Genomic DNA, 22,308 nt, shown 5'->3' with positions numbered 1-22,308 from the left:
TCCCTAAGCAGCAGAGAGCCCATTTCCTTCTCCAGTCTGCTTAATGTTCAGAAATAGAGACATCTGTCTTTATTTGCATATCAATAAAGACATGCAAAGAACCTGACGAGATATGGTGACAGAATCTAAAAATTTCCAAAATAAGTAATTTTAAAACAAAATGCTAAAACCCCCTGCTGCACCCCAAACTCCTTGGAAGTGTGTGTGGGAATATGAAAAGACCCTTTATATTAAAGGTGGATGTCCTGTGACATCAACTCCGTAAAGAACAGATATCAAGAACCAGCCCTTTATACACATTGGCGTAGAATAACTCAGGCTCCGGCTCCTCCCAGAACACTCAGGTAGAGCAGAGACTGAGGAGCTGACTGAAGGTGACAGTGAGAAGAAGAAATCCCTGAGAGTTGGGATGCGGTCCAGAAGCATTTCTGTGAAAAATGGAAAGTTTATTTCAGAGAATATTCTTCTAAGCTATTATTGCCTTTTTTCCATACACAGTTTTCCTGAGCCCAATAGATGTCCAACAGCAGCTCCCTCAATGAGTTCCTCCTCCTGCCATTTGCAGACATGCGGGAGCTGCAGCTCTTGCACTTCTTGCTCTTCCTGGCCATCTACCTGGCTGCCCTCCTGGCCAACGGCCTCATCATCACAGCTGTAGCCTGCGACCACCGCCTCCACACCCCCATGTACTTCTTCCTCCTCAACCTCTCCCTCCTCGACCTTGGCTTCATCTCCACAACTATCCCCAAATCCATGGCCAATTCCCTAATGGACACCAGATCCATTTCCTACTTGGGATGTGTTGGGCAGGTCTTAAGTTTTACTATTTTCATGTCAGCAGAGTATTGTCTCCTCACTGTGATGGCCTACGACCGCTACGTTGCCATCTGCAGACCCCTGCACTATGGGACCCTCCTGAGCAGCAGAGCTTGTGTCAAAATGGCAGCAGCTGCCTGGGGCAGTGGTTTCCTCCATGCTGTCCTGCACACCGGGAACACATTTTCCCTACCCCTCTGCCAAGGCAATATGGTGGAGCAGTTCTTCTGTGAGATCCCCCAGATCCTCAAGCTCTCCTGCTCAGATTCCTACCTCACGGAAGCTGGGATTATTGTGCTTAGTGCCTGTTTAGTCTTTGGGTGTTTCATTTTCATTGTGGTGTCCTACGTGCAGATCTTCAGAGCTGTGCTGAGGATCCCCTCTGAGCAGGGCCGGCACAAAGCCTTTTCCATGTGCCTCCCGCACCTCACTGTGGTCTCCTTGTTTGTCATTACTGCATTGTTTGCCCACCTGAAGCCCCCCTCCATCTCCTCCCCTCTTTTAGATATGGTTGTGTCCATTCTGTACTCGGTGGTGCCTCCAGCCCTGAATCCCCTCATCTACAGCATGAGGAACAAGGAGCTCAAGGAGGCAGTGAGGAAACTCATCCAGTGGGTACAAGGTCAATGGTAACAACTGTTTCATTCACTCACCAGGATATCTGGCATCAAGGCTGTATTTTACCCATTTCCTTTTTTAATTCTCTCTTTTACATCCATCTTAAACCAATAAATACTAAAATAAAGATACCTAATTTTTGTCACATCTGCACAGGAATCTCTCATGTGGCACTTAAACATACACCATGATAAAGCAGGAAGCCAGGCTTCCCCCTTCACTAGCAGAGAGGGGGGATTCTCTGAGCTGCTTCTTTGAGCTCCCTTGGATGTGCCCAGTGCAGGGAGGAGAGTTTCCCTCTGCAGTGTCTTTTCCAGCACGGACACCAAGGGACCTCTGGGGTACAGAGTCATGGTGGGACAAGGGCAGGTGGGGTGAGACCAGGGGTCCAGTGTTGTTTAGGAGATCTCAGCTCTCGTGGCTATGGTTAGAGTGTGATCTCAAATCTCACTAATATGACAGAAATGGCAACCAAGCGTCACCACAGGTTTCCATGGTTCCATGCAAAGCTCCAACACACAAAACTAAACATGAGTGAATTGAAGGAAAGTCTAGAGGCAGCCTTCTCATGGCAGTTCATCTTTCCTGAAGACACATTCAGGAGGGTAGCAGGACTTTCTCTATTTAGAGTCAGCCTCCTCATGTCCGTGCTGTCCTTCCACGCTTTATTCTGCAGATATGGCCCAGGAAATCTCATAACCTGGTAGAGATAGGCTTGTTTTTCCTCATACCCTGGAAAAACAGGCAGGACCAGTCCTTGGGCTTCCTTAAGCCACAGCTGGATTCCAGAATAACATTTCCATAATAAAAGGGGATCTGCCCTATGATGGTCCTGAATCTGGCCTCTCTTTAGAAACTGGAATCAAAAAACATGACCAAGGGTGTGCAACCACAAATGGGCCTGCTCTTCTGCTTGTGAATTCCATGGGATCCAGGGGATGACCTCAGCATTCCAGGGTGATCTGTTAGCCTCAATCTAGGGTTCATCTCTCACTGACCACTGCAGATAGGCAATGGTCTCTGCACTGCCTGTGCCAGGCTGCCCCACACATGACTGTGCTGATGAGAGAACCCCCAGGGATCTTCAGGCACAGGGTTTGCCTGGGAGTGGGCATTGAGTGCAGCTTTAACGAAACAGGGATGACTCACAGTGCAGGGACCAGAAGGTAGGGCACTAAACCCGGGTGCACATGGGGAAAGGAGGGCTCTGCAATCCCCAGAGAGGCACTGGGGACCCAGGAGGCCCAGGGAAGGGGCAGTGGAGGGCGATTCCTGCACCCGCAGTGAAACACCACTGCCTGGAGCTAGTGGCCACCCAAAGACATCTCCTGCCCTTGCAATATTGTGGGGCACTCTGAATACCGTCAGACCTCAGCCACCAGTATCAGTGGCCACAAGGGCACACTGATGGCTCATGGTCAATTTGGTGCCAACCATGATTCCCAGGTCCCTTTTTGTGCAGCTGCTCTCCAACAGGTCAATTCCCGGCCTGTCCTGGTGCATGGGGTTATTCCTCCCTAGCTGTAAGACCCTGCATTTGCCCATGTTGAACTTCATGAGGCTCCTCTGCCCCCAACTCTCCAGGCTGTCCAGGTCCCTCTTAAAGCCTGCACAGACCTCTGGACTATCAGCCATTCCTCGCACTTTTCTGTCCTCAGCAAACTTGCTAAGGGTGCACTCTGTCCCTTCAGGCCACTGATTAATAAACTGAACAGATTTTGACCGACTCCTGATACCAATAGTTGCAGGTCTCCAACTAGGCTCTGCGCCACTGATGAAGGGATGAAGGGGCCTGGGGTTGGGAGCTCGAGGTCGAGGTGCCCTGATGGGAAGTGTCCCTGAATGAGGGGTCCTGAGGTTGAGGGCCCGAAGGTGACAGGTCCTGCTGGTTGGGGCCCAGCAGTGAGGGCTCCTGGTGCTGGTGGCCCCCCAGCGAGGGCTCCTTGTGCTGGGACCCCCAGGGTGGCAGGTCCCGGTGTCAGCACCCCAGGGGCACTGGGTGTCGGGGGCCACAGGGCGAGGGGCACCTGTGCAGGGACTCACGGGGCCACGTGGGCCCCTGCCATGGGGAGACAGGAGCGTGCCCAGCACATGCGCACACACAGACGCATGCACTCATGGGTTCACACGCACGTCCAAGCACACACATGTCCGAGCACATGCATGTACATGCACATGCATGTCTGAGCACACAGAGAAGCTCCTGGGATGGAGCGGGATTACGCGACCATGTCTGTAAACCAGATCCCATTCAGCCTCTCCAGTTCTGCGCAGGCACTAACAAGTTAGAGGGAGTCCAGCACAGGGACAAGAAGATGGTCAGGGGCTGGAGTGTGGGGCAGAAAAGGAGATGCTGGGAGAGCAGGGTTTGTTCAGCGTAGACCAGAGAAGTCCAAGGGGGATCTTCATGCTGTGCACAACTGCCTTGTGGAGGGCACAGAGCAGTTGGATATTCTTGGAGGGTCACACAAATGGCAGGTGAGGCAATAGTGAGAGAAAAAGAAATGGACAATGGGAAATGCTCTTAGATGTTAAGAACCAATCTTTTTGTCTATGAGCATGGCCAAACTCTGGCACAGGATCCAGAGAGATTCTCAGGTCTCCATCCTCGGAGATAACCCAAAGTTCACTGGAAAAGGCCCCAAGGACCTGCCTGCTGGGACCTGCCTTCAGCACGGCACTGGATCCCCTGCTGCAACCTCAAGGAATCTACTCTTCTGAAAAAGGATCTACAGGCTCTGTGCTTTTAAAAGCCCTCAGGAAAGTTTCTTGATCTGTGATAAGATAGAGATGATATGTCAGAAAAGAGCAAATATATTCTTAACACGTCTTCCCTCCAGAGGGCTTGAGATGGGACATTGGTTCCTGACAGGCCCCAAAACCATGGGTCAGGTCAGGTAGAAAATCTGAAGAAGTTTCTCCAAATCCTGTGAATTTTGCGCAGCTTTCTTTCATCTGACCCTGAGGAAAGCTATTTCTCTTTTGCACCTTACTTATGCTTTGGGGTTTGCCATTACACCTCCAAGTAGTGTTTCTCCCGTGGGTATAGTTTTTGGCACCTGCCTGTCTTTGGGATCTGTAGAGCCCTGGCATCCTGCATCTCCCACACTTTTGACCCTGGGTGTCTCAGGACAGGCCCACACACTGCATCCCTCTGTCCAGACTCCCGTATGGAGCCTGTAAGGCACTGCCGTGCCTCAGGAGCTGCATTTTGGCTTGTTCACAAGTCAGTGAGATGACCATCTCCCCACTCCCCTACTGCTGAAGCTTCCAACAACCAACATTCCTCTTCCTGTCGTTTTTTCACAGTCCTGGAGCAAATCTTGCAGAAGGGGGATGGCATCCCTCTTGAAGCTTTCAGATATGTGGCATTCCAGACCCTGAAAAGCAAAGCACGCCTTTCCTCCTTTCTTTCAGTTGCCTATTCAGCCTCTAACATCCTGTCTTTGGCACAGGAAGGCCCATTCTGGACCCAGGGGTCTCTCCCCTTTCTCTCTTCTGTCTCCTCTGTGTCTGCTCAGTCTGCTCAATGTACTAGGGTCATGGGAAGTGTCGGTTTAGGGAGCTTCCCTGAAGCCATGAGAAGCTGCAGAGCTGGAGGCCTAATGGAGGACGTCTGGGACGTGGCTGTTTTCCCTGTCCCATCCTGCTCCCAAACGAAGGGCTGAGGAAGGTCCAGTGCTTTTGGTGTTGGTGGATTGGGTTTCCTTTGACATCCCCAAGTCCTTCTTTGTGTTGCTCTGAGCAGCCAGGAAAATCCCTGTTCTCTAAGGTCTTGCATCAGGGCCTTTTCCCTGCTTTTGTAGAGAAGCTGAGGCAGGTCTGGGATCTCCAAAAGCAGAATGGCCCACATCATGACCCAGGGCCCCCAGGAGCTGTGTGGCTCTCCCATTCCCACATGTCCTGCTTAAACTGACAATTTCTAACACCATCTTTACAGGCCACAAGTTGGCCATTGTAGAACCGCAGTATTGTGACTCCCCCTGTTACTCTTTGCTCACTTCAGGACCCAGCTGCTGGTTTGCACTTCAAGGAGTTTAAAGGTTGCTCTGTCTTTGAGGAAGGGTGTCCCTTGTAGCAAGGGAACCTCATTGTTGACATGTTGGGCTTAGCCTACACTCAAAGAGCACAATTATTATTTGTGAAATTATTTCAAGCTTTATTTCTGTTTCTTTGCAATTAAGAAAAACCCTGTGTTTGTTTGCAGCTAGTTCTCTAAGAAACTCTCTAAGGAAAGCAGTTGGCAGCTGCAGCAGATGAGCTCTAACTTTCAGTTGCTGATTTCAGTAGAACAGAGAAGCTTCTAACAAGAGTGATGGAAGTCCCAGGTGGCTGATGTGAGAAATGGCAGGTTGGGGAGGGAAGGAAGAGTGTCCATACAGTGCTTGAGCTCTGGGACACGGGTTCTTCTAGATGTCCACACTTCATTGGGAGTCATTCTGGATTGATTCCAATTCCAGAATATTGCTGTCGATTACTCTGAAAGCTGGATGTTAATAGTAACAATAAAAACCTGTAAAATCAGAAATGCTTGTATATGACTGATGTCTCCAACTTTCAGCTACAGTCCCCAAACCTCTCCAATTAGTCATGCAAGCCTAGACAAAAATTGCAGGGAGAGACATGGTTTGTGAGAGCTTTTTGCATTTTTATGAGCCCCATGGCATATTTCATGCTGAATCCATGAACCTCAGTTACTGAGAGGAGAATTTAAAGTCAAGATCAACCCACAACATTTTGTTGAGTTTTAATGGGTCCCACTGATAGTTGTTAGCAGTAAAGACTACCCAGGGACTGATTAGAACAGAAAATTGTCATCACTGATAGGTAGGCAGAGAATCATGCAGGAGGCTCTGATGCCACATTAACCCTTGGTGTGTTTTATCAGTCAAAATCTCCAAGGTCAGCCCCTGCGCTTCTGGGAAGGGAGATCCTTTCCCCTACATGTTTTACAGGTCCTCCTGAGGATAGTGTGTGTGGGGGGGTGTGCAGTGCTCAGTGCAGGACAATGATACGACACCTTTCAGGGTACCAGCAAGAGGGACACTAAGGCTCCAGTGTCTCCTGACAGGCCTCGGTGGCAGAGACAATAGCCATAGCCAAGAGGATGAAGGCCTCCTCTGGTGTCTGTGAGCCCAGGCAGAGCCTGTGTCTGTCTCCACCAGAGCCTGTCCCATGCTGGTTCATACCTGCAGCTGTGTCCATGCATCCTACAGACACCCACCCTGCTTCCCCTGTCACAGCCCTGAAGCCCCAGAAATGCCTGAAGGCTGCAGAGGAGACAGAAATTATTCCATCTTAAGCTTGGTCCCTGCTCCTGAGCTGAGCCTGGCTCCTGGGACTGCAGGAGCCCATGGCAACCTGGCAGGTGCTGCAGAGAGACAGCTCTGCCCAGGAGCAGCTCCTCATAAAGGAGCATCAAGACTCAGGGCACTGCCCACAGGCACCAGGCTGCGATGAGTCGCTCGTAAGTGAGGGACAGGTGAGGGAGAGTTAGGAATGGTAGGGTGATTGAGAACTCACTGCAGGGAGAAATCTGACCAGCCCAAGATATGGAAAGTGTCTGTCTGCAGGACAACACTGCTGTGGTTACTGGAATGATCTTTTGAATGTAGCACCTTCCCCAGCTGGGGTGGCTCTCCCAGCTTCTCCTGCTTGGAGCTGGTGGTGCTTTGGAGCAGGGATTCCCAGCCAGACCATCAAAGGGACCAGGCATCACGGCTGCCTTCTCCCTGGGATAGGGCAGGGGTGTGAAGCCAATGAGTGCACCCAGGTCTGCATGGGCTGCAATTCAGAGCAGTGTCCCTGTGCCGCAGGGTGCTGTGTCCCCAGGGCACTGCCACCTGCCTGGGACTGCAGCACTAACCTTGCCTGGGATATCCCCATGGTGCTGCAGGGAGAAGCTCTGGGTGTGAGGAGAGACTCCCATAAGGACAGGTTCATTTTCTGAAAGAGCCTTTTCAAGAGGACAGTGAAGGCAGTGTTAATGTCTAAGATCAGGAGATTTCTTGTGTCTGCTTTCCGAAAACCCGGGGGTGTATGGAAAGGAAATGCCAGGTTAGAGCAGGAACCTGACACTCTAGTCCTTTAAATGGAGAGATTTGTGAGGAACCTCAGAAAACCCCTGCCCCCCTGCCCTGACTGCAGACAGCACCAGCATCACCTTCTCTGGCCTCACCAGGGTTTGTCTGACCTTCTCCTTACTACCTGCAGAGAGATGTCCCTGGACAGCGCCCTGCTGCTGAGATACTGCTGTAGGGCAGAGTAAGTGTCCAGGGGGTGGGATGGGTTGTGCAGCACTGACAGGGAGAAGACATGGGCAAGAGCAACTGCTGCCATCAGGAAAAGCTCCAGCAGTGGAGATAGATAAAATCAGAAAATGGGAGGGAACTAGAAACATAATCACTGTGGGAGGGGGGATTTGGATCACTCCCCACCAGTCAGTCCCTGCAACACAGATGTCTTCCTCTAAGCAAAGCCCTGTGTCCCCTCTCCCACCCCTCAAGGCCATGGGGTCCCAGCCATGAGTACCCTCCTTGGTAGAAGAGGGGCTGTGTCTCTACTGCAGCCTGGTCCTTTCCCAGTGCAGGACAAGGGGACTGAGAGGGACTGTCTGGAGATGTTGCTCTCTGGGAGGTGGCTTGCACAGCTTGGGGAGGGGAAGCCTTTCCCCAGTGCTCCTCTGTCTGTTACTCCTTCCTGTCCCTTGGCATAAGGTTCATAGTGTTGCTCTACATTTCTTCACCTCTCATTCTGGTCTGGTTCTTGCTCCCTTGAGTTAAGGACACGGAGTCAGCTGCAGTTAAGGCAGAAACTTCCCTCTCCAGCTGCATTGTGTCAAGTAAGAGTGAAGATGTTAAGATGCTCAGAGGACAGGGTCCATTTCAGACACTTCTGTTCAAAAGGGTAAGCTGGAGATGAATCCTTCCCAACAATGTTTTCTTTCAAAAAGAGCTGTCATGAGTGATGCCATTTGCGCAAAAGGAATTAGAGAATATCGCTATTGAGTCACTGGATCAAATCCCCTTCACTCAGTTCATGGGGCCCATCCCCTGGTCTCCTCACCGAATATATGAGGCAGTTGGACACCTCCATTTACACCACCCACAAGAGCAGGACTGACTGCTCTGGAGCCCAAGCACAGATGAAGAGCATACTCAGCCAGCACAAACCAGAGGTCAGACAAGGGAGCTGAACAAGGTAAAGGAGAGAGAAAATATGGCTTTACTAAGAGGAGTAGAAGGAGTTTTGCTCAGAGAAGGACTTTTGCTCAGAGAAGCCTATTCTAACGTGTTGACGCTTTTTCCTCATTGGACAGTGCTCCGAAACAACAGCAGCTCCTTCAACGAGTTCCTCCTCCTGCCATTTGCAGAGAGGCGGGAGCTGCAGCTCTTGCACTTCTCGCTCTTCCTGGCCATCTACCTGGCTGCCCTCCTGGCCAACGGCCTCATCATCACAGCTATAGCCTGCGACCACCACCTCCACACCCCCATGTACTTCTTCCTCCTCAACCTCTCCCTCCTCGATGCTGGCTCCATCTCCACCACTGTCCCCAAATCCATGGCCAATTCTCTGTGGGACGACAGGGCCATTTCCTACTTAGGATGTGCTGCACAGGTCTTTATGTTTGCCTTTTTCATTTCAGCAGAGTATTGTCTCCTCACAGTCATGGCCTATGACCGGTACGTTGCCATCTGCAGACCCCTGCACTATGATGTCCTTATGGACAGCAGAGCTTGTGTCAAAATGGCCGCAGTTGCCTGGGCATCTAATTTTCTCAATGCTCTCCTGCACACTGGGAACACATTTTCCCTGCCACTGTGCCAAGGCAATGAGGTGGAGCAGTTCTTCTGTGAGATCCCCCACATCCTCAAGCTCTCCTGCTCAGACTCCTATCTCAGGGAAGCTGGGCTTCTTGTGGTTAGCGTCTCTTTAGGCTTTGGGTGTTTCATTTTCATTGTGGTGTCCTATGTGCAGATCTTCAGAGCTGTGCTGAGGATTCCATCAAAGCAGGGCCGGCAAAAAGCCTTTTCCATGTGCCTCCCACACCTGGCTGTGGTCTGTATGGTTGTCAGCACAGCAGTGTTTGCCTACCTGAAGCCCCCCTCCATTTCCATCCCAGCTCGGGATCTGGTGGTAGCTTTCTGTACTCAGTTCTGCCTCCAGCACTGAACTCTCTCATCTACAGCATGAGGAACAAGGAACTCAGGGATGCACTGAAAAAAATGATTCAATTGGTAATATTTCAGCAGCAATAAGCTGAAATCCCATCCATCTACTCAAATGATATCTAATTTCTCTCAGACAACTCCTGTGATTTCGGCATCCTTGCTTTAATAATGAGGTTTGTGCACAAGTTCCTGAATTCATCCCACTTCTCCAGAGGTGTTAACCGTGTCTTTCTGGCCCAGAGGTCTTTTTTAAATGTGTCTATCATTGTGTCAGAGCTGTCGTTCCCCCAAGTAAAGGGGATGTTTTCAGTGCATCTCGTGGATTGGGCTCTTCTTCCAAAGCTGGTGCCAAGAATTTGCTGAGGATTTGCTGAATTTTCAGTCTGAGAGATGCTTGTTGCTTTTCTGGGGCTCTTCATGGGCCCAAGGCAATGAGCTCCTGGGGGGATATGCTAGGGAATAAGGACTGGATTCAGTTCTCACTTGTGAGTGCTCGGTGCTCCTCATAGTGAGGAATGTCTAAGCAGTATCTGCCTGGGACTGTCCCCCGTATGGTGGCCTATGACCATATAGGGGACTTTGCAGGCACAGGAAAAGGAGCTTCAAGAGCCGCCCATGGTAGCTTATACCTGAAGTCATTGTCTGGGTCTAGGGACACATGAACACAGCCTGAGCCATTTTATAGGCCCTGTGATTGCTCAGAGCATCATTCACAGATAGAGGCCCCTTGATACGGTGTTCTCAGGTACAATGATGCCTGACCAGCTGGGTCTGTGTCCAACCATGAGCACAACAACTGCAGAGTCACCCTGTGACCCCAGAGCACCACAGCCCACTCACTCTGCAGAGCAGCACCAGCATCTCGGGGTCCTGCAGGGAGCACCGGGGAGGCTCCAGGAGCTTCCAGGCAGACCATAACTAAGGAATGAACCTGGGGAAGGGTTTTCCAGGGAGCAGGGATATCCCTGGGGAAGGGGAAAAGGAGCAATTGTGCTCTTAGAAGGAGGAATAAATGGGGAAAAGAAATATGTTTCTGTGCATGTCAGCTAGGGGCTGGCTGCTGTGTCCCTGGCAGCAGGAGGTGCCAGCAGAGCCCCAGGGCAGGGAGCCTTGTGCTGTGCTGGAGAGAGGGGCTGGCATGGGGGCTGCAGGCAGCCTGGGGTAGGGAAGCTCTGGGATACAGGAACAAGAGGCACAGAGTGTCACTGTCCTCTGTGTCCGTATGGGGGCCAGTTCCAGCTTGGAGCCTGATGGGGCACCTGACACACACAGCCCTGTCCCCTGGAGATGCTGTGCCCACAGTGGGGGACAGGGCTGTGGGGTGAGTGCCCTGCGGGGGGCACTGCTGTGGGGCCACCCCCAGCCTGGTCTGCTCTGCTGGGTGGGCTGGGAGAGGGCAGGGCAGGTGGGGAGAGCTGGAGAGGGGCTGGGCTGGGCTGGAGAGGGTCCGGAGAGGAAAAGGACGTTTGCTGAGCTGGGTGTCCTTGGTTGCATGGACTGACCGTGAAGGGGCCGCAGGGCATTTGTCACGGATTGGTCTGTTACTTTGGCCATTTCCAGCACTCCTCCGACATTGGACATTCACAGGAGTCAGCAGGGGCAGGTTGCAGGGGGTGGCTGCCCAAGCAGGAGGGCTGTGGTGGGCTGAGATACCAAGGGTTGTTGCTGGGTCCATACTGGGGAGACCTTTCCCCATCCTGGAGTGCTCCCTGCCCCATGTGGTGCCTGCACATCAGGACCATGGGACGCTTGTATTTCCTTCGGGATCTGAGGCTGCCTTCTTGGCCTGTCTCCTGAAGCAAGAGCCATGCAGAGATGCAGCAGAAGCAGGACATCTTCTTTGGGGGAAGCTGAAGAGAGGGCTAAAGCAGTGAAGCAGGACTGGGGTGAGCATGTGCGTGAGAGCTGGTTCCTGCAGGTGGTCATTGGCCGCAATGAGCCAGGATGTTGGGCGCACTCAGCTGCTCCCCGTGTGCCGCATGACTCCTGCTGGGCCTGGCAGTGCTGCCTTCCATCTCATCTACCAACAACCTCCTCGTCTTCTTCCTTGCTTGTCCTGTTTTGTCAGGCACCATACACTTATTCCCAGCTCCATAAGGGAGCAAGAAATCCCACAGCCTGGCATTGGAATGGATACACATTGCTGGAAAAGAACCATTGTTCCTTTGCAGGCCTGGCCTTGGAGGCTCCCTTCCTTTCCAGAGAGCAATGACTGCTCTCCTGAGGATGAGCTTGTCCTCTCCTGGCACTGCTTGAGTGCAGGCATTTAGAAGGGGAGCGCCTGAGTGTTGAGCAGAGCTGCGATCCCCGCTGCCGGTTGGGAATGCTCTTTGGCTTCATCATGTCCTACACTCTTTTTCTGTGCCACAATTTCCAAGAAGGAAAAGAAAAATAAAAAGAAATAAAAAGAATTGGAAATGGAAAGAAGAAAGGGAAAAAGAGAAAAGAAAACAAAACAGCATTAGGAAAAGATTAAAAGGAAAACAAAAAAAAAAGAAAAGGGAAAAGAAAAAGAAAATGAAGAATAGAATAAGTGAAAAAGAAGAAGAAAAAAAACAGATGGAAAACTGGCTGGGACATCCCAAAGGGCCATGTGTGAAGAAAGTCCTAGAGGAACCTTTGCAGGCCCTCCCTTGCTCCTAGGGTCTGAAATCTTAGCACTACACACACACATCTTCAGTGGGGATGATTTTAGTGCCTGACATCACTTGGATAAAACATACAACACTAAAACAATGATACAGGAATATATATTTAAACAACAACAAAAACAGAACAATATATTAAACGATAACAACAACAATAATAAAAACAATATCAATAAAACTAACAACAGGAATATCAACAATATCAACAGGAACAAATACTACTATAAAAGTCTCTAATGAAAAATCCAGATAAGAAGTTATTGCTGCAGTCCCTGGGCCCAGTGCTTCCCAGCAGCAGCCAGAGCGAAGGGGAGCTTGGTCTGCAAGGGAAAAGGAGGCATCAGCAGGGCCGAGGAGCGGCTCGGGGGCTCCCGTGGAGCAGAGGCTCTTTGGCGGCTGCGCGGGCTCTTTGGCAGCAGCGCTGCCGTCATTGGTGCCCTGGCAGAGGCTTGGCGTGGCCAGCGCAGCCCAGAGGCCGGCAGAGGGGCTGAGGCAGCAGGTGCCCAGGCCTTGGGCGCTCCTGCGCCCTGTGCAGCTCTGCCCCGGCGCCGCGGCCCGCCAGAGCGCCCGCACACCTGGGCCAGGCTCCCGCGCGGCTGCTCCCCAAAGGCAGCGCGGAGCAGCGCCAAGGGGCCGGGCACAGCCCCAGCTCTGCCCGTGCAGCCGGCAGCAGGGACCATACCTGGGGGCTGCAGCCGGAGCTCTCCCAGTCCATCGGCTCTTCTTGGCTGCAGCCGATCAGGGTGATGCTCCCCACGGTCTGGAAGAGAGGAGGAGACCTTGGTGGGGACGGTGAGTGGGGAAGAGGAAGGGCAAGGGCATCCAGGGGCTACGGGGGCTGTACCTGGCTGCTGCCGTAACTGAGCCACTCCATAGGCTCAGGGTGGTCCCCTGAAGGCCCCCTATCCATGTGCGGAGCCTGTAAGAGAGAGGGAGGCATTTTCAAGACAAGTCCCAGAGCTGGGGAGGTCTGGCCCCAGGGCCCCTCTTCCTGCAGCGAGAATCAGGAAAGCGAGAAGGGGCCAACCCCATCCCCAGCTGTCCATGTGCACCCGGCAGCAGCAGCAATACCTGGAGGGCACAGCTAGAGGTCTCCCACTCCATAGGCTCTTCATCCTGGCTGCATCCAGCCAGGCTGTGGGTTCCTGGGCTCTGGAAGAGAGCAGGAGAGCATAGGGGGACAGTCATGGTGGCAGATCTGGCTCTGTGCATGGGGCCTCATTTCCCCTGCGTGCGCAGGGCAGGCGGTGCAAAGAGCCAGGGCGCCAGGCTCAGGCAGCAGCCCCCGAGGCCTTGGCCGCTCCTGGCCCTGGCGCAGCTCTGCCCCAGCACCCAGGCCTGCCAGAGCTCCCTGCCACCTCTGCCACCAGCCCTGTGGCTGCTCTCGCAGAGCCAAGCGCCAGCCGTCCCCGCACAGCCTCTGCCTGCACGCACAGTACCTGCACTGAGCTTTCCCATTCCATTTCTTCGACTTCACATTTATCCATTTTTTTCACTGTCCTGAGTCTGCAACGGAATGGAATTGTTTACATTTGCAGCCATGAGAGCAGGGATCTCTGTCCCAGGAGCCTCTTGGCATCTCCATGTGCGGGAGCAGTGGGGCACAGAGCAGGAAGTGCTGGGCCAGCCTGCATCACTCCCCTTGCCTCCAGCAGGCCCTTTGGCAGGTAGGCGGGGAGCCCAGTGCCAAGTGGAGGACAGGAAAGGGCAATGTGAGAGGTGTGAGTGCCAGGTGTCGCGCGGTGGCTTTGGGGCCTCCCCTGGGAGGCATCGCGCAGGCTGCCCTGCAGCCCCGCAGCTCCCCTGCATCTTGTGGGCACCACGGGTGGCCCCTGGTGCTGCGCGGCCCTGCTGCTCACCTGGCCTTGCTGCTGCGTGTCCAGCACTGGGGCCACTGTGAGGCGCAGCCCTGGGAAGCTTCCGTGTTCCCGTGGCGATAACTGCCCCTCTGGGATGTTCCACTGGTGCGTGGGGGGAGGAGGACAGCGGCAGGGGCCAGGGGGGCCGCCGTGAGGAAGGGTCTGTGTGTGCTGGACTCCCCCTGGCACTGCTGAGCCTGGCGGCAGGAGGACGTGAGGAATGAATGGTGAACAAACTGGAGAGAGGAGATGGAGGAGATAAAGTGATTGGAACAACCCCTTTTCCCTGCTCTTGGCTCCCTCACCTGTTGCCCGCTCTTCTGCAATGACACCTCTACCTCTTTTGTTGGTCTTCTTGGCTATTTCTCCAGGCCTGAATGTGCAGAATACCCATTTGGAGAGGAGGAACAAAAAGTCTTTGTTCCTGGAGCTCCCTGCATTGTCATGGATGGAGAAAGGGTGCACCAGGAGAGAAGGGCTTTCCTCAGAACACTCGTTTCCAGGCCACAAGGGCTGTCCCGCCAGCTCAGCCTTTCCCGCTCCTCCAGCTCCTGCCTTGCTGGGAGAAAACAAGGGAAGCCCCAGCCCTCTGCAGCGCCACGCGTCCCTGTGAACCCTGAGCTTTAGCTCCTTGTCGTGGCCCACGTGTCTTGTCGCGCTCTCTCCTGAGCGCGGCCAGGTGCTGCCTGTGCTGGCTGCAGTGGCGCAGGTTGCAGATGCCCTGCACAGCAGCCCTGCGCCCTGCACGCGCACGGGGCGGCTGCAGCCAGCGCTCTCCCAGCCTCCCCCTCCCAGTGAAACTCCTCTGCTCACCCACATGGACAACCCACTTGGCCATCCTTGCTCATGTAGCCTCCTCTCCTCAGTCTGTGCGGGTTGGCTTTGTGGTTGGAGTACTCCCACAAATGGGGGTCCTGCATACACTTGTACTCATTGCCCAGTACGTGACAGGATGGATGTGCAAGAGCAAAGAGAACAGATGTCTGTTGAAGCTTTAAAATACATTGTGCATGTCAAGATGAGGGTAAGGTGGATGAGGGAAGAGACCAGGACACTTTGGAGATTTATCAGTCCTTAGGGTAGCGCTCTCCAGGCTCTGAGCTTGAGGGTGATTCCATGCTCAGCACATAGCTGAGCTCTAAGCCTGGGGGAATGGTACCCAAAGGAAAGCTTATTCTTTTTGGGAGACTCTTCACTGTAGGAGAATCCTCAACTCTACAGCTCCTGTCTCGTGGCTGTGTCTAGAAGGATCCTTGACCCTTTTCCCCAGCAGAGAACTCCTGGCATTTACAAGTTTGCAAAGACAGAGCTCACAAGAAGTTTTTGGTCCCTGCAGAGAGTCTTTTGGGGCTGCATGAGCATCGCTGGCCCTGCTGGAAGGACCCCGTCCCCTGGCCGCCTTGCTGCCTGCTGCACGCAGGGCCCCGCTGCACACTTCTCCAGGGCCACACGCCAGGCTGCCCTTGGCTCTGCAAGCTCCTGCCTGGGTACAGAGCTGTGCTGGGACCTGCTCTCCCACCTCCTGGACACCATCTGGCTCCTGCTCCTGCCACCTCCTGCCTCCTCACAGCGCATGCACCAGCCCCTGTCCCACTGACGACTGCAGCTCCCGCTGACAGCAGGATGTCCCACTGCTTTGCTCTGGGAATGTCCCTCTTGCAGGATGCTTGGTATGTCAGGGCAAGGAAAGGAAGAAGAAGAGGGGACTTTTCTAGCCCTTTTTGACTGCTTTTACCTCTTCCCCCAGCGTAGACATGTAGAAGACAAGGCTGCAGCTTGGCTCCAAAGGGATCTTGACCTCACACGGCAAGTTCAGCAGCTCAGTTGAAATTCCCTGAGTTGCTGCCTGCTGTGGGCGGGCTCCAAGACAGAGGCGCTCCTGGGCCTTTGGAGCGCAGGCTGCAGAGCCTTCCTGCAGAGCAGCTCCCAGGAGTGTTGCCGTTGAAGCGGCGCGGCGACCTGGTTCAGGAACGGCACGGCGACCACCCCCAGGCCGCTCGGGCCATCAGCTCGCTGACACCAGTGTGGTAGACGGCAAATGGCCTTTATTGATGGGTAACAAGGTGTTATATAGCTAAGGGTTACAACGTCACATCCGTCTGCTTACACCATAAACTAAACGCTATTGGCTATTAGGGGCCTTTTCTTTCCGTACAGCGCGATATCTTCTGGCCGCCGGACCCTAACTATCTGCAACATTTCCCCCCTCCCTATGCATAACAAAACTAGCTAAAATACAACTATCTTATTCTTACTTATTCTTATCTTATTCTAATTACTTATTATTATTATTATCTTATTCTTATTACTATCTTATTCTATTCTTATAGTTTATAACAATCTTAAAATTATATATCATAAACTTGACATAAAAGCATAAGGCACAAAGAAGAAGGCACGTAGAAGGTAGGGGATGACAGGTAATACCGGGGTGTAGGAATAGGGTGTACCTTGGGATAACTTGGGGATAATACTGAGTGGATATATTCTTAAAGCCGTTGTCGGTGTTCTACTAACATGATATTAATCTTTTCTAGCCGACTCTTGACAAACGGCATGAGCTTTTTCAATATACAGGGTCCAAAGATCTGTGTCATCATGATCATTGTGATCGGCCCTATCAAGGTGGATATCAGGGTGGTTAACCACGGTGAACCGGTGAAACAATTTTTGTACCAGCTGCGTTTGGAACAGGGTTCAATGGGTGTTGGTTGGCAAAGCGTGGCACTGAAAATTGGTGGCCCTGTAGTTATTTTTGTACTAATTACTCGAGATTGTTCCATCTGTTCAGGTACCCATTTAAAGGGCTGATGTGACTCTACCTGTCCTATAGTGACAAGCTGCAAAATTAAGATAACGCAAAGGCATCGCGGCCCCCTCTTGCGGAGGCTGTTTTGTTGTTTTCTGGATTCGGTCGGCGTGGAACTCACAGGCTCGGGCGGGACGCCTGTCACCAGGGCGTCCGATGATCCGGTCCTGTGAACAGAAACTCGCAATTTTCATTAGTTTTAATTTGAAGGTCTGGTTTAATAGACTTAAGCGGGCACCACTTGACTCTGCCATCTTTCCTGACAGTGACCTTTGGGTTGATCTTGGCGTGGGGGGAGCGCTGCCAGCGAGTCCCCCAGCCAAGGGCAGTTTACTGCAACGTGGCCGGCCTGGCCACATTTAGAACAAGCCATTACGTTGGCTATTGCGGTGTGAACAGCCACCTGAATTGGGGTCAGACGCTCTTCCTTTGCAACATGCTTAATCATGTCTGCGATACTTGACCCCGCCGGCAATGATCGCAGGATTTCTTTGGTTGCCGAATTTCATTGTTGGCGTAAACATTCCGCTACGACCAGGCCTTTTGCCTCCGTGAGCAGGGACGAAGAGTCGACCGCTGCCTGGAGACGATCTACAAATCGTGTAAAGCTCTCACTTTCACTTTGCTTTATTGAGGACCATGGTGATGGTCTGGCAACGACTCTACAGGCTGTGCGAATAGCTTCTCTGGCCGCACGAGTAGTTGTCATAACCTCATGGGCCCGCTCCCCAGGACCCCTTGAGTCCTGTGTCCAGTGCTGGGCTCCCCAGTACAAGAGGGACATGAAGCTACTGGAGAGAGCCCAGCATATGTCTATCTATGTCTAAAGTTGATCAGGGAGCTGGAGCATCCCTCCTATGAGGAGAAGGTGAGAGACCTGAGCCTGTTTTAACCTGGAGAAGAGAAAGCTGAGAGAGGATCTTATCAGGGTGTGCAAATACCTGAAGAGAGGATGCCAAGAGCAGAAGAGGATGGCCCAGACTCTTTTTAGTGGTGACTAGTGATGGCACAAGAGGCAACGGACACAAATTGAAGCACAGGAAGTTCTGCCTGAATTTGAGGAAAAGCATCTTGACTGTGAAGGTTACAGAGCACTGGCATGGGTTGCCCAGAAAGGCTGTGGAGTCACCTTCTCTGCAGATATTCCAGACTTGCCTGGACAGGATCCTGTGCATTTTGCTGTAGGTGGCACTGCTTGATCAAGGTGATTGAACTAGATCGTCTGCAAAGCTCCTTCCAACCTCAACCATTCTGTGATTCTATAAATGCTCTCCACTGGAATAGATCAGCTTTTTGAGTTGTAGGGATCTGCCTGTCCCTCAGCTTTATTGTGAGTGCTGCTCTAGTAGGATAGAAGACATCCAGGGTCATTAGACATGACCAAGGAAATGCCTGCCCTGGCCTCCCACTGAAGCTCTATCTCCAGTGATTCCATTAGGACCTTTAGGCCAGGAACTTGCAAGCAGACCATGTGCATGCTTGGCCTGCTGAGGGGAATCCCACCTGCCATGTATTTGTGGAGTTCATGAGTTAGCTGAATCCTTCTCCAAACCTGGCGCTTCTGAACAGACATGTGGAACCCCAATAAGCCATCTGAATAAGTCATCTGAATCATATATACACCATGTATCAACAAGATCCCTTCTTATCCCTGTCTGGGTGTCCTGCCTAGATAAGAGATGTAAATCAGGACTTCCCGTGGGACATTTCTAAGTTTGGTAGAAAATCATTGTCTGATGAAATAAACTGCAATGTTGGAATCTGTATTCCTGTACTCTTTAGAGAAGGAAAACAGGTTACTCTACTTGATGGTACATATCCCAGAGGGAGGAATCCCAAGGGACAGAGTAATTCATGAATTCAGCTGGGCTGCAGCTCGTGGCAACCTGTCAGCACTGCCCAGAGACAGCCGAGTGCAGGAGCAGCTCCTGTGCCAAGAGCAGCAGGGCTGCGGGCACTGCCTGCTGCTGTGGACGGGAGAGGAGAGAGGACAGAGAGGTGAAAGGCAGCGAGGAGTGGGAGGACACAGGGGAGCTCATGGTGGGAGCAATCTGTGGCATGGTAAGTCTCCGACTGCAGGGTAATGCTACTGGGGTTTCTGGAGGGGTCTGCAGCACCCCTCCAGCTGATGATTTTTCTTTTTTTGAGGACTGTTCTCCCTGCTTCTACTTTGCATACGAGGAGATGCTTCAGAACAGATATTGCCTGTCCCATCATCACAAGGTCAGGGCATCATGGCTGCTTCTTCTGGAGCTGGTGCAAGACAGTGAAGGCAATGTGGGCACATAGGTTCTTCAGAGAACTGTTCTTCAGAGCAGTGTCCATGCACCCCAGGGTGCTGTGTGCCCGGGGCAGTGATTCTGTGAGGATCAGCACTCAGCCTGCCAGGGCGCTGCAGGGAGAAGCTCTGGGTGGGAGGAGAGATCCCCCCTGGGCAGGTTCATTCTCCTGCTGAGAGGCTGCTGTGTGGGGTCAGGGCTGCTCACAGCTCAGCCTCACCCACACAACATATTTGGAAAGGGCTTTTCAAGAGGACACTCTTGGGAAGCTTCTGTGAAAGGGAAGGGAATATCCAGAGGCTAGGATTTTGTTTTGTATCTTTGACAAGGCAGCAAATGAATGGGACATTTTAGGTTTAGATGCCTGAAGGAGAGCTCTGCAGTGCTGCTCTGAGGGATCAATAGGTCTGCGAGGACCCCAGAATATTCCTTCAACTGCCTTTTCACCTGTGGGCAGCAGCAATATCCCCTTTGCAGCTCTCCTCATTCTCATTGTGCTTAGTCTCACTCCACTCTCAACGGGAAGGGCTCCAGGGCATTTCTGACCTCCTCTGCAGTCAGATTTCCAGAACAGCAGAGCTGCCTCTCTCCTGCCATGTGCCCATTTCCCATTGCAAGGCACAGGGGCGGAGAACCACTGCCCTGGAAGTCCACACTGTCTGGGAGGTGCAACCTGGGGACGGTGCCTCTCTGTCTGTCTGTCCTCCCTTGGCAGGAGAGTCACAGTGTTTCTCCTGCCTCTCCTTTCTGCTCTTGTCCTGGCAGTCAGCTGGGGCTTCAGCTACAAATTCAGATACTCACCCTGAGGTCCTGCCATGGAGGTGTCTGAAGAGGGGCAATGTGCCCAGGGTGCTGGGCAGCATCATTGGAGGGGCTGCAAAGGGGTTTACTCTTCCTTTAGGAGACTCTGTGACTGTCTCTGTTGTCCTGTTGGGTTTGTGAGCTGCCCTGCATAAGTGGACTCAGTGTACAGAGTCTTTGCCATGTCAGTAGCAGTGTCCTGTTCTCTCCATCATGTATCCACCTTGAACTTAGAGGGAGAGCAGAGTCAAATGAGTGCTTTGAAAGCAGTCTTCTATGATCTCAACAGAGTCCGGAGTTGTCCGCTGGGAACAAGGCAGATGGACTCAACAGCACTCCTTACTGTTCCCCAAGGAGCAGAGAGCCCATTTCCCTTTCCAGTCTGCTTTATGTTCATGCTTGCAGCAATAAAGACAGCTTTCTTTATTTGCATGCCAATAAAGACATGCAAAGAACCTGACCAGATATGGTGACAGAATATAAACATTTCCAAAATGAGTAATTCTAAAGCAAAATACTAAAACCCCTGCTGCATCCCAAACTCCTTGGTGTGTGGGAATATGAAAAGACCCTTTGTCTTAAAGGTGGATGTCTTGTGACATCAACTCCGAAAAGGAGAGATATCAAGAACCAGTCCTTTATACACATTGGCGTAGAGTAACTCAGGCTCCGGCTCCTCCCAGAACACTCAGGTGGAGCAGAGACTGAGGAGGTGACTGAAGGTGATAGGGAGAAGAAGGAATTACTGAGAGTTGGGACGAGGTCAAGAAGCATTTCTATGAAAAATGGAAAGTTTATTTGAGAGAAAATTCCTCTAAGCTATTATTGCCTTTTCTTCCCTACACAGTTTTCCTGAGCCCAATAGAACAGATGTCCAACAGCAGCTCCCCCAACGAGTTCCTCCTCCTGCCATTCACAGACAGGCGGGAGCTGCAGCTCTGGCACTTCTCGCTCTTCCTGGCCATCTACCTGGCTGCCCTCCTGGCCAACGGCCTCATCATCACAGCTGTAGCCTGCGACCACCGCCTCCACACCCCCATGTACTTCTTCCTCCTCAATCTCTCCCTCCTCGACCTTGGCTTCATCTCCAGCACTGTCCCCAAATCCATGCACAATTCTCTGTGGAACATCAGGGGCATTTCATACATGGAATGTGCTGCTCAGGTCTTTTTTTTCCTTTTTTCAGTATCAGCGGAGTATTGTCTCCTCACAGTCATGGCCTATGACCGCTACGTTGCCATCTGCAGACCCCTACACTACGGGACCCTGCTGGGCAGCAGAACTTGTGTCAAAATGGCAGCAGCTGCCTGGGCCAGTGGCTTTCTCTATGCTCTCCTGCACACCGGGAACACATTTTCCCTACCCCTCTGCCAAAGCAATGTGGTGGAGCAGTTCTTCTGTGAAATCCCCCAGATCCTCAAGCTCTCCTGCTCAGAGTCCTACCTCAGAGAAGTTGGGCTTCTGGTGGTTAGTGCCTGTTTATGCTTTGGGTGTTTCACTTTCATTGTGGTGTCCTACATGCAGATCTTTGCTGCTGTGCTGAGGATCCCATCAGAGCAGGGCCGGCACAAAGCCTTTTCCATGTGCCTCCCGCACCTGACCGTGGTCTCCCTGTTTGTCAGCACTGGTCTGTTTGCCTGCCTGAAGCCCCCCTCCATCTCCTCCTCAGCTCTGGATCTGGTGTTGGCTGTTCTGTACTCGGTGGTGCCTCCAGCATTGAACCCCCTCATCTACAGCATGAGGAACAAGGAGCTCAAGGATGCCATTAGGAAAGTGATTTCATGGACCTTTTTAAGCAGCGGTAGTTTTTCCACATCTCTCCACAAATGACTCTTTCTATATCCCGTAACTAGATTGAGCATTGTTTCTTCATGTTATTTTTATTATGGCTTTTACTAGTGATAATAATTGTTATCGTGTTCCTACACAACTACTTTTATTCTTTCCCCTTTTTACGGTGTCTGTTCTATCTCACCTGATACCCTCATTTGTGTTGAATGCTGGACAAGGACTGGCTCCCTAACAGTATCTCTGTAATAAAGTAATTTCTACGAGTACAGTGCGTGAAAGCTGGGCTTTTCCCCCAAAGCTGGTGTCAAGAATAGCCCCAAGGACTTGCATCCCTGAAGGGCCTTCTGCACAGGATTCTCCATGGGTTCAGCAGCACAGAGCTCAGAATTATGTAATGATCTTTCAGAGACCAAGGGCTGGTTTGACAATTCACCTATCATAGTCCAAGGATAGTGGAGATGCTGAATGGTCATGGATTTACACATGCACAGCTCTCGTACGTATTAAGGCACAGTG

At 52.1% G+C, this 22,308-nt stretch overlaps 1 protein-coding gene across 1 annotated transcript; it reads left to right on the top strand.

Moving 5' to 3' along the window:
- Positions 1–516: 516 nt before the first annotated feature.
- Positions 517–21,831, top strand: LOC148593215 (olfactory receptor 14A16-like). Its single transcript, XM_088531724.1, has 2 exons — positions 517–810; positions 21,166–21,831. The coding sequence occupies exons 1-2, from the start codon at positions 517–519 to the stop codon at positions 21,829–21,831; spliced, it is 960 nt and encodes a 319-aa protein (XP_088387850.1).
- Positions 21,832–22,308: the final 477 nt, after the last annotated feature.

Source organism: Tinamus guttatus, unplaced genomic scaffold (assembly GCF_059628265.1).
Source record: "Tinamus guttatus ecotype Peru unplaced genomic scaffold, ASM5962826v1 Tinamus_guttatus_pri_ptg000426l, whole genome shotgun sequence".
In the NCBI taxonomy this organism is placed as follows: domain Eukaryota; kingdom Metazoa; phylum Chordata; class Aves; order Tinamiformes; family Tinamidae; genus Tinamus; species Tinamus guttatus.
This window is presented reverse-complemented; position numbering and strand designations above follow the sequence as displayed.